The sequence below is a fragment of the Pogonomyrmex barbatus genome, unplaced genomic scaffold (genome assembly GCF_055798465.1).
Source record: "Pogonomyrmex barbatus isolate J1 unplaced genomic scaffold, ASM5579846v1 scaffold1, whole genome shotgun sequence".
NCBI lineage: Eukaryota > Metazoa > Arthropoda > Insecta > Hymenoptera > Formicidae > Pogonomyrmex > Pogonomyrmex barbatus.
Window position 1 is genome coordinate 26,891,179 of NW_028297098.1, and position 12,344 is coordinate 26,903,522.

Consider the following 12,344-nt stretch of genomic DNA (forward strand, 5'->3'; position numbering starts at 1 on the left):
TCTGACTAGCGCTGATTATGGCGCTGAACAAAGATGTAAGTCTCTATTGTGTTTCGAAATTTGGCTGAGCTCACAAAGTGAACGACTTATATCTTCACCCAAGCTCGATTGGGCATTATAACGTTCCAACACACAAATAAATGATCATTTTACCCAAGAGCGGACACGTTATGGCGCCCCGTAGATGGTACGTAAAATATACTTACTAAACTGTCTTGTTGCTGCAAAGAGAAACATAAGAGGCAATGAATCTTGTTCATCAGATGTTGAATTTGGATTTGATAGAGAGAGAGAGAGAGAGAGAGAGAGAGAGAGAGAGAGAGAGAAAGAGAAATAATAGAGAAATAATAGAGAAATAATGTTTCGCGTTGATAATACAATGGGTATCGGTTAAATTTTTAAAGATGTTCTATTTTTTACAGTGCTAATATGTTTTGAATGATAGAATTACAGGTGAAGATGGGCATGATCAAAAGAATGAAAAATCATGAAATTGAAATCATTTTACACGGACACATGCCACAATCATACGGATAAGGGGTGCGGTGACGGCGGGGGATTGCGTGCGAATGCGTTCAAGAGGAAGCTATTCCGACGTATCAGGAACTCTTCGAAAATTATTCGGTGAAAAAAAATTGAGCAGGTCTAAAGGTCTAAGTGTCGGTCCACAATAGGTGATTTAAGCTTTAAGAAGTAAGAAATTGACCAATTATAATCGAATATGAAAAGAATACTCGACTATGATTAGTCAATTTCTTACGGCTTAAAGATTAAATACTTATTGTGGACCGACACTAATAGACGCTATAAAGATTTCTAGAAATCTTTATCTCTATCCTAATCTTTCCAGACATTATTCAGGTATGCTTCCCTTTGTAAATCTCTTAGACCTCCGTATTATTCGAGGATTGCGTTTTTCATATTTTAAACAGAAATTGGCAAGGGGGCGCATTTTATGGCCCACTCCTATGCAAATCAAGCGTATATACTAATCGTGGCCCACTCCTATGCAAATCAAGCGTGTATACTAATCTAATATTTGACGATCAATTATAACTAATGAGCTTTTAATGATGTAGATAATTATAGTATTTGCGCGGATTACAATTAATGGATCGTATGAATCGAGCTCGACTATGCAAGTCTCGTTTGTTCACCTCCTTCGAAATGAGGAAATCACTATTTCTTTCGCGGTGAATGTTGAATAGAAGCTACAAGTATTTCCTGAAGCTACTAAATTTCGCTGGCAAAATTGAAGTCATACGAGTGTATGATAAAGCAGATAACATATACGTTACCGTCTCGGAACCGGCAGCAGTGACCAGTTCTTGTAAGGCTCTCACCGAGAGGGCTTGTTCTATTACGAACACGCATTGCGACAGATCTGGCGGTATGTTCTAAAAAAAATGGATAACTGTATATACACGAAACCAAGACGCGAGAAACTCTACGAATTCGTGGCCGCTTTTACCTTGTCCGCAATATTCTCGAGGAAACAATGTCGATTACCGAAACCCTCGGCTGCCAGGCAAACCCTTTCTCCTGTTGCGGTACAGGACAGACATACCATATCCTCCTGTAAATTTTAAATGATATATTACTTTGCTGCATAACTCTCGACCTTTTTTATTTTTCAAACAAATTGATTGTTTTGAAAAATTTAATTTTAAAATTTATGTTAATAATACATCAATTTTAAAATAATTGTAAAGTGAACAAAATTCTTGAAAAATGAATAATTGTAAAGTGAACAAAATTCTTGAAAATTTGATTTGGATATTATTACATTGCTCTTTGAAATTTATCGATTGCAGTGTAGATTAACAAGAAAATTCTACGCGAATCTCATCACATTGGCTGTGCTGCAATAGTGCGCAATATACCGCCCAACGATTTTGCAATCCGCAGCAGACGATTCTGTAGCAGATAAATGATTCGTACGCGAATCTTGTGGAATCGATGAAGATGTCATCTAATGACGGACCGATATCGTTCATCTGACCAATATTACTTTGAAAAACGTTTCTACTGTCATAGAAATGACGAGCTCCTGGGAAATCACATGAATTATGATGTCGGCCGAAACGGCCGAACGACTATCGTGCCAAAACCAATTTGGACGACCTCAAGAATGTATGAGGACTGCTTACACAAGTATGCCCGCTTCGAATGCATCTCGTAATTTTTGGATACGTCACGTCGAGGGACGGGTAATGGCGTTATTTAATGCTCGCAATAACGTCGCACCCTCGGAAAGCTCGTTGGATGAATCATTCGATTTGCGTTGCTCGATTTTAATCCCTGAACATGTAGATCTCTCTATCCAGTGTCCTTCTATATTAGAGTTTATCTTGTATTCTGGACTTTTCTAAGCTAAACTCTTCGCTTTTTCCTTTTATTGCAATCTCAAGTATGAAATTGCAATAACTTAACTTCTCATATTCCGACGGGATCTCATATTTCTTATATTTTTTCTTGCATTTGGCTGGCTACTATAAGCAAAGAATTATATAGAATATTCATGTCCTTCAACTTTAAACAGAAATGTTAGAGAAAAAGAGAAGGAAAGAAAAGAGAATGAAGTGTTTGCATCCGTGAAAATTTCATGAGCGACTATAGAAACTGGGTCAAAAGTCACACGGGAAAAATTTTTATCTCGTTATTTTTGTAATGCCCAGACCAAATGACTCCATATCATTCAATCGACACACACCTATATATAAATTACGTGTGACGTTGCTCGATTAGATCATACCGTGGTTGACAATTTCCAAGCCCATTTAATGATAAGCGAAAAAAATTAATACGGTAGCCGCAACAATTATCTAAGTGTTTTTTTTTTAGCATCATATATTCTTTACAAAATAATGATCCAATTAAAATCCTTATATAAAAATACGTAATTGTTGCTGCAAAAAATAAGATATTTTTTAGAAAATTTTAAATTTATATTTTGTTGTATGAAATTGTAATATATTATACAAAATCAAAGTAGATCGAACATGCACGCGTTTGTCAATCTTTAATTACAAAATAACATCTGCGATTCGAAAATTCGAAATATTCTCTATTCTAATTCGAGATTAATCAACGTGATTTATTGGCAATCAGGAATGTGACAACACGTAGACTAAGGCAATCAACCGATTATAAAGTTATATTGAAATCGATGGCAGAGCTCGTGTCGCAAAACCATCCGTGCAAATGAAATTGCTTGACATGACCATATTAATTTACACTACAACCACACCCGATCTTTCTCTTTCTATCTTCAAGTAGAAATATTACTCGAATATCCTCGGTTATCGAATACAATTGATGATGTGATGTGTAACTGTGAACGCGCACGCACATCCTCAACAACTCAAGTTTAAAAAAATTAAAATGCAACAGAGAGAGATGCATAAGTAATGTAACTTAAAGGACACATTAACATAACTTCCTGCCATTAAACGGAATAACATGCGATTCGCGATACGTGCCGCGAACTCATATATTTGCGCGGCACATGCGAAATAAGTTTCGCATTGAAGTTTCTGCTGGAAATTTGACAAAGAAACTTAATCTTGTTTATCAGAATATTAATAAAGAGCAATCGGTCAATTTTTTACTGCTGACGCAAATGATTTTATAAGCTATATTATTTGGCAACGTTGATTAATTGTTATACAAAGAAAATATTTGTTTCTCGAATTTTTTAATTTGCAATTATATTTTTGTATGATTTCAATAAGATGTAAGAAGTAAAGAGACAAAAATTCTTAATTGAGAAGTTATTTCAAAAATACAGGCATCTTCCTTTATATTTTATTTTTGTGATTGTTTATCTATTTTTTTAATATAATTTTCTTTTATACTAATCACAAATATATGTGATTCAAATTTTTCTGCAATATTTAAATATTGATTTTATGACTGTAAAATAGGATGTTAAAAATTATGGAAATAAGTTTATTATGCATAAACCATGTGTTTTTAAATTTATTTTTATCTCTTTATTTTTATCTCAGTATTAAAATATAATTATTACTTGATACAATTTGACGGATGGATGCACGATGTGTGCATTGATAGCCATATGAACCGAATGCACCGGTTGACTTCCGGCATCTGGCGACGATCGAAGTTACAACATATCGCAGTATAGGTCAAGGTTAAACTTCCACTTTACAAGCAGACACTTCTATAATTCTATCAAATTGCCAAATTTGATCATAAATCATCTTTACCTTTTGCACATTTATGTTGCACACTTCAAAACTTTTTATTTGGATTCGGAAGAAAAATCTGCGTGATATAAAACTTATACAGAATTTATTACATTTACGATTAAATCGTGGCGATATTAGCAAAAATAAAATCTCAGTTGAACATTGAAAATTGGAATAAGCTTGACTTAATTCTTTCCATCTCAGCTGTACTCATGGTAATTCTTTGCTTCCTTAATTTATTTTGAAATTATTTAATTTATTTAGAAATATCAGCGTGCAAAGTGATGGGGCGTTTGATAAACATATCAGGAAAAAAGCGAGCCTCGTGACGGCATCACTGAACTGGAAGAAGCTCGGAAAGGTGTTCACGACGTGCGACGTACTATATCGTTTGTTGTTCGATACTCGGCGCATCCGACACACGCTGCATCGTGGTATATTAATTATAAATTCATCACTTTTCGATGCGACATCACTAATGAAAGCTACGCGAGCCGTATCGATCATACAGAACGGCGCGTCGCATTAAATTCTAAAATTAACTAAACGCAACTGGCTTTGAAGAAGCGACTTTAAAAAAGAGCCCCGATAACATATCGATGTGTCTGCGACTTCGCTAGATTTCTATGCACGCGACGTGTTATAGCACGTGTCGCAAAGTTCCGTCAGCGAACTGCACAATGAATCATCGTAAGAAATGCGCGCGAAATGTAATTAATCTAAGACATTATCCGTAAATCTAATGAAAGACTTTCATTACGCCTATTCCTTACTTCATTTTACGCTTGCTAAAAGCTCTCAAATTTCTCTCGTAATTTAAAAATCGCATTGTAATTAATAATCGCGATAAATCGCAGTATAAATTAAAATAGAGGATTATGCTTGTCGAGTTTCCGTTTCGTTGAAACGCAATTTCCGCGACAAAGTTGAAACGATCGCAATTACGAAGTTACAAATTTAGCTTTGCATACGGCTAACTTTATCTCGGCTGCGATACACGTGCGCATACATATATTGATATCTGATCTTATTTTATTACAAAATTATTATTATCACACGCCGATAATCGATAGATAGAACTTACTATCGACTATTTTCGGGTGTGCGAAGTGAGAGAATTAAATTTGTAAAATTTCAAATGTTTTCGTGCGGATGATTTCGCTTTGTTTTCGAGACCAAGTCAAATTACCAAGTGAAAATTTTGCCGGCAAAAGACGACAGAAAATGGATAAATCTAACACTTATGAAAACAGACTCAACGAAGGCAGGTGAGAAAAGGTGTTTTCCGCGCTTCGTTATCAAATTCTGATACATGATCTATTCACAAGAAAAATAACCTGTCGAATGACACGGACGTTTCATGTAAAAACGTGAATGACCTGTCTCCCGGCGCCAGACCGATTTTATACGGCACATTATCGCGATGTGAACCTAATGTATTTCGCACGTGATTTTACCATATTGATTCTTTGACATGAAAGACCATAATCTCGCGAAGACAGTCGCGACCATGTCGATGATCGAAATCGTTCTCGTAGGAAATGATCGATTTCTTTACTCAACGTTCCTTTCCACAGGCTTTATATATCATGTAGTCATAAAATTTTCGTAGGTCATAAAGTTAGTCCGCGAACGATTTCATAGAAAAACCGGAAATTTCGCGAAAATTGAATGTTTCAATGATGCATATTGTAGTAAATATATAACAAATGCACGTGTATATATATATATATATATATATATATATATGTATGTGTGTGTATATATATATATATATATATAGAAAGAGAGAGAGAGAGAATATTAGATTTCAATAATTTGTATATAGTATCTATTATAATTTATAATAATAAATAGTGAAATAAATTGGTCAAAAACCTTCGTAGAGTTATGGAAGAAACAGCTAAAGAGACAGAACAGAAAAGGGATACCGAGGATGATGCCGAGAACGCGCGAATAGAACGCACCAGACGAAGAGACGAAAGAAGAGGGATATGTCGTTGCGGTGAAAGAAGATCCCGATCGAGAAGAAGAAGAAGACGAAGAATTATTTCTCGGAATCCTTTCATTATCTTCTTTCTCGAGATGTATTTTCAGACACCCGACAAACACGTGACAGAAGTCGCTCGACAAGCCGGCAAGGAATGGTGTGCCATGCGCGAGGAAGATAAAATGAAGTATAAACGTCTGGCAGAAAGAGAACGAAAAAGACGCGGGTCGACGAGAAGAAGACGCAGAGGCTGTCCTTAGCGAAATGAAACTTCTGATTGCTGCTAAACGCTCCAGATAAAATACAGTCGAAAAGGATATCATATAAAAAAATATGAAAAATAACGCTTGAGCAAACAGCAAAGGAAAATGTATTCAAAACTTTCATCCCCGTTGATATATTTCGTCTTAGAATTTTTATTTTACTTTAAGAGTGTAGCACGAGATATTATTATCTCGAATAACACATATCATGTGTATCTTTGATATGTAATATTTCGAAATTTTTAAGTTTTTGAGTTTTGGATGAAATAAAAAAAAATAGTAAAATGATTGTAATAAATATGAAGGTAAAATAAAAAACGCGCGATTCTATATAATTTGTGTGATGAATTGAATATTTTTGAAACTATATAATTTGTATAACAAATTTTCATAATACTATGTTTTTATAAAAAAATATTTTATATAATAAAATTGAAAATTTAAATGCGATTATTAATAAAATATTAAAAATCAAATGTAAATAGTCTGTAATTTGTTTATGAGAGAACACTTGCATTTGTATTGTAAGTGATTAAAATTTTTAAAATATTTGCAGATAAATTTCTTATAATAATCAACTAAGCATTGAATACACAGATAATATAAACAGAGTATAATGGATTAAACGTCATGACGCAATGACAAAAGCACAAGACTGCACCCAATGCGACCAGTTTGATCCCTGCAGGTCGTACGAGGTCAAGGTTATACTGCAAGGAACTTTAAGTGCTTCCACATTTCGCTAAAATCATTTACGGTTTTTCCTGTCATAACTTTTAACGTAAGAAATTGCATGCGAGGATTCGTAAATTGAAACAAACATTTTGACAGTTTTTTTTAAGTCATTCTTAAATTTATTTAAAGTTACCGATTTAAGTTGTTCAGTGCTTCATCAATTTAATTAAGAAAATATAATTTAATCCGATTTAAAAATATATATTACGTAATATTAACTATTAAATTCCTGGACATTTTTCGGAGAAAAATATCTGCGACATATCTTTCCAACATTTTCTTGTCCAGATGTTTCACAGAAATCATAAATAAAAAGCTATACTGTTATATTATTACTATAGTTATCAATGCAATATACGTAATGCACTGGCTTGCTTCGCGCAATGCATAGTCTGCCCACCTCTTGTGCAAACAAACTTCCACCAACTGCATTGGCATTCATTCATTTTCACACAGATATATCGCCACACATCATTGAACGCGAATCACCTCGCTGTTCTCGCGCGCTTTTAGCAAGTACACTTGCGGACATATTAACACTTGGTTTCAAACCAATTGATAACCGTCGTACAGCTTTTCATATCGCATCTACCTTTCATGTGAAGCTTGCGGCATTATTAATGAAGCTATGTAATCTTCGTCTGATTTATTACTGATAGAGTCGCTGAAGCAAAGAATCATCAACGCATCAATATCCATTTTAAATAGTTTTTTTATCTTACTAATTAACAGAGATTGGTCCAGAAAAGAAAATTAATTAAAGTATTAATGAAAGATGTATTTCCAATTTTTTATCTCTTCTTACTGAGCGAACTTTTCGCTTTCAAATAAAATTGCTTCAACATTTTTATCACAATTAATCACGAAATTTTTATCAACATCTCCTAAGATTTTCTGAATTATCTTATTCGCATCCCAAAGCCCATAACAACCCTACATCGTCACTAATACTATGCGAGCTTTCTGATAATCTTCTCATAATCTTCGCAGCATCCCCCTTAAAGCCAATGGCCTCGTTCCATCGCGCGATTCCAAGTTGTAAACTCGTCCAAAGTGAGACTTACCGTGCGGAGGAATGATACGTCATCTTGCTCGGAGCCACCCTCGCTATCGGCCATCCCTTCGGTGCGGTTCCACGCGGCGACACTTCTCCGTTTACGTCACCTCTGCGCGTTCGTGCGTGCGTACGCGGGTGTGCGTGCGTGTCTCGCGTGTCACTCCGTGTCCGAGGCACCCTTAACGATGCTCGAGGCAAGTGTGGTCATGCACAATTCCGCGTGGACGGCATGCTCCTATCAATACACTCGAGCTCCCGGCCTCTCGTCGGGGACGACGTCGACGACGACGGTGATGTCGACGTCGGCGTGTTAAACCGTCGTGGGGCACCGACGATCACCCACTGCTGATCGGAGGGCACCCAGACCGCCGACGTCCCTCGCGCAAGCGCCCAACACCTTCAATCAAATTCCGCATGCTCGAGATTCTGTTAACGTGAAAATCTCACGTTTATGTGGCCGCGTTACACGGTTTTTGCGTTACACGGCCGTTCATCTCGTGAAATATTGTTAACACTTTCTACACTTTTTTTTTAAATTTTAAAGAAGAATAAAAGAGGGCGATGTTTAGGGTGGGTTTTAAAAATGAAAATATTGTGCCAATGTGTTGCAGTTAAATCAGTTTATAGTTAAATATGTGAATCGGAATGATTTACGTGGGCTTCTTTCTTGACAGTTTGAATCTTTGCATTTTCTATTTTTTATTTTTAATAAAAATATAGTTTCACATTTTGTATTATTATTAGAATTCATAAAATTAGTTTTTGAAGAAGCATTATGTTTATAAACTGTTTTAGTTTATGTTAACGTACAATGTGTTAATAAATATCAAATATTGAATATCACACAACGAGAAAGAAGGTGTGTAAGTAGTTCAGTAATTTTGTAGTCGTGTAAAAATAGTTTTGAGCAAACACATCTCTTATTTCACCGATGAACGCAAAGGCAAAGGTTCAGATGTGAGTCATTAAATGAGTGTGTGCTTCGTCAGATTACATTACAGAATTAGAAAGTATTTTGGATTGCGAAAGCAATTGGAAAATGTGTCGCGGATTGAAAACTAAGTTAATATAGCCTATACGGTAGTTTATACGGTTTACGAGCATAAAAGGCACAAGTTTTAACTTGTGACATTTGACTTGAATGTGAAGATCAAAAATATCGATTATTGATTTAGTACGATCGATGTCATTACGTTGAATACAACCGATAAATAAAATATAAACTGTTAACTATAACATAAAGCTAAGCCACAGATAAAACACAATTCCAAGTTTGCATCGTGGTTTTACTAGGATGTGCGTACAAACTTCAACTTTATACCAGCAGTGTACATAGTAGTCGTTTAATTTATGACATTGCAATGAGCGTAACATTATATTATTTATTATAATTTAAAAATGTTAAAAATTGAATATTATTTATTGATTTATTTCAAATGAAACAGTTTTTGCATTGATTAAATTCTGCCATTTTTATTTGATGGCATGTTGATAAGTTTGCTAAAATTATCAAGGAACTTGTTTTATCAAACTTTTATACTTTTTTTTAATGATTTGTACACGATACGTTCATAAAATGAAAATAATTTTATGATAAAAAAAATATATAATATAATAGTCTATAGTAAAAAAAATATTTTTAAGAAATATAAGTATGATAAATAATGATATTTCATAGGTAAAAATTCAGGTTATAAAATGCTTTGCTACGGTTTTATTTATTCTCGTGAAACTGTGATGTTGAGAGCAATGTAAATTTTGCAAAAATTGAATTAAATATTTTATTGAATTAAATATTTTGCAATATTTTGATAACTCCTATATGTTGTTATTTAATATTTGGAAGAGGAGATAAAATTTTTTTACTTTTTTCCCCTAACAATTGCGTAGTATAAAATTTGGTAACACGATGCAATGAATTGACACAAAATTACGCCTGGTTGATTTTACCCTCTCTGAGAGTCTATTTCCAGCAACGCGGCAGAAATAGATGCATCCATGATGGCTTACCGAAATATCTCCCCATGCGCTTAGCGAGGTTCACCTCCCCATTATCGCGTTTAATATGTTAATCGAAGGTTAAGGATATTTCTTGAAAAGCACATGTAGATGCCTATCTTTATAAAAATTCTCAAATGTTTAGCTGTAATGGGAACCGCATTAACTGTACCGTGCGATAAAATTGCTTCAGAATGAATTAAATAAAAATGTCATAGAAAGTCGATAAAATAACATCTTCTGTGTGTATGTAACATGTGTTCTATAAATATTTCTTGTATCCTCATCGCGTTTGCCATGATATTGAATGTTTTATATGTCAAAGACTACGATTATTGCTTTTACAAATATTATTTCTCAATAATATCGCAGAAATCATACTGAAATGAAACAATAAAAATGAATTGATAATTCTGATTTTAAAATTTTGACGGAATAACGAAAATATAGATTTGATAGTAGATTTAATTTATTAAATTTTTAAGTTAATTTTAAATGGATCAATTTCAAGGACAATTGAGGAATATTTATTAGACATTTTTATGATGATTTTTTATTTCTACTGTCTGGCAGTGCTACTCCAGAAAGCAGTATTGCATAAGAATATAAAAGTTTCTAATTTTAGAATATAAAAGCATATGACTGTCTGCTGAATTTGCAACCATATGCGAAAATGCGAAATTTAGAATACGAAAATTAAGCTTCTTCTCCGAACTGATAATTAAATATTTGCCCGTTCTTCGTTTAATCAAACTTTTAAAATTAATTTAATCATGATGTAGCGTGCGTTAAAGCTACATATAAAATTGCTGTCAGATATAAATGACATTTTTTGGTGGTATTCCAAGTTGGTCGTATAGAAGTCACACATTTATAACACTCCCTGAAAACTACTTTGAATTAGCTAATTAATTAAGAAAACTATGCAAAAAAAAAAAAACACGATTTTCCAGAAACACGTCACCGAAAGCATCACGAAACGCACGGTCACATGCACAGTCACACATACACACCCACACACATATAGCCCTACGATGAAATGGAGTGCAACCGGTGGTTTCGTTCTCGAAGTTCACATGTGCGCGTATGAGAAGAGATGGAAATTAATCGCGACGATTCACCCCGCGAGGACTCACCTCGGAATAACGAGGTTTCACCCCCGTCACAAGTCGATGACCTCGCACAGAAATTCACGAACGCACGCAAACGCACCACCCCACCGCACGAGGGGGTGCGAGAAATCGTATATTTCACGCCCGGCCGAGGGGTTCCTCAGGACTCCTACTTTCCTGATCGTGCAAGATCGGCGGACCCCTGCGACGGAATATTTGTTGGAGCTCGCAGAGCTGTGCCGAACCGAACGGGGCGATGGCTATTTTCAGCCTCGAGCCGACTGGCGTCACTTCGCTCCGCGCGTTTTGCATCTTACCTGAGAAAGTTTCGGGGACTCCGCAATCGCGACATCAAAGTCACCTGAGGTTTGTCAGTGACCGCAATTAATGCGTAATATATTGAGAGGAACCGACAATTTTCCTCGTTTCGTCCAATATTGAAATTTTATTCATTTATTCATTTTTTAGATTTCATTTTTCGAGCGAATCTCTTTTGCATTGCTCCTAAAAAGATTTTGGACATTTATTTTTGTATATTTATGACACCGATATGAAGCTCTCAACCATAAATTTGTAACAATAAATGGAACAATAGGAAAATGTTTTAATATTTGAACTTTTTATCTTTTTTTTCAAAAAGATTTATTATTTATTATGTTTATCATGAAATAATTTTTATTGCAAAATATTAGTTACCATAAAATTGTTTCCAATGTATATGATTTGTATATTGCGTAAAATGTTATTTATATTATATTATTTATATTATCATATTTCGATGAAATAATTTATCAAGAACTTATTGATAATTCTATTTCGCATTTATATATATTTTTAATAAATAAACATATTATGTATTAAAACAGCAGAATTTAATTCTGCAATGCAAAAGCTGTCGCGTTAAATAAATCATTTGGCCATATTCGATTTATAACAATATCAAATATCAGCAAACGACTATTATAATTTTATACTTCG

The 12,344-nt window shown here is 34.4% G+C and overlaps 2 protein-coding genes across 23 annotated transcripts in view; one reads left to right on the plus strand and one right to left on the minus strand.

The window, feature by feature from the left end:
• Window positions 1–8,404, minus strand: part of RyR (Ryanodine receptor) — a 36,209-nt gene extending 27,805 nt beyond the window's left edge. For 14 of the 20 annotated variants that reach the window (XM_089075232.1, XM_089075138.1, XM_089075181.1 and 11 more), the window contains exons 1-4: window positions 8,264–8,404; window positions 1,472–1,576; window positions 1,299–1,397; window positions 207–221 (exon numbers count right to left, since the gene is read on the minus strand). In XM_089075232.1, coding sequence (XP_088931358.1) covers window positions 207–221; window positions 1,299–1,397; window positions 1,472–1,576; window positions 8,264–8,317 — 273 coding nt within the window. In that variant the 5' untranslated portion in view covers window positions 8,318–8,404. The remainder of the gene's footprint in view (window positions 1–206; window positions 222–1,298; window positions 1,398–1,471; window positions 1,577–8,263) is intronic. The other 6 variants (XM_025219595.2, XM_089075163.1, XM_089075219.1 and 3 more) reach the window with 1 other exon arrangement.
• Window positions 2–8,564, plus strand: LOC105431812 (uncharacterized). Of its 3 annotated transcripts, none has more exons than XR_016139078.1 (3): window positions 2–187; window positions 446–4,645; window positions 6,098–8,564. XR_016139078.1 is itself a non-coding variant. In XM_089076194.1 (2 exons), the coding sequence occupies exons 1-2, from the start codon at window positions 1,976–1,978 to the stop codon at window positions 6,459–6,461; spliced, it is 543 nt and encodes a 180-aa protein (XP_088932320.1). In that variant the 5' UTR covers window positions 1,571–1,975; the 3' UTR covers window positions 6,462–8,564. The 3 variants fall into 3 exon arrangements, 1 of the variants encoding a protein (XP_088932320.1); XR_016139079.1 differs by lacking the exon at window positions 6,098–8,564 and having other exon boundaries at window positions 446–2,154; window positions 4,476–5,243; XM_089076194.1 differs by lacking the exon at window positions 2–187 and having other exon boundaries at window positions 1,571–2,154.
• Window positions 8,565–12,344: the final 3,780 nt, after the last annotated feature.

Bases quoted from the DNA above. Each gene is read 5' to 3' on its own strand.
- LOC105431812 (XM_089076194.1), top strand. From the start codon at position 1,976: ATGACGGACCGATATCGTTCATCTGACCAATATTACTTTGAAAAACGT. The intron at 2,155-6,097 runs GTATGCCCGCTT...AAACCTTCGTAG, and splicing joins TATGAGGACTGCTTACACAA to AGTTATGGAAGAAACAGCTA.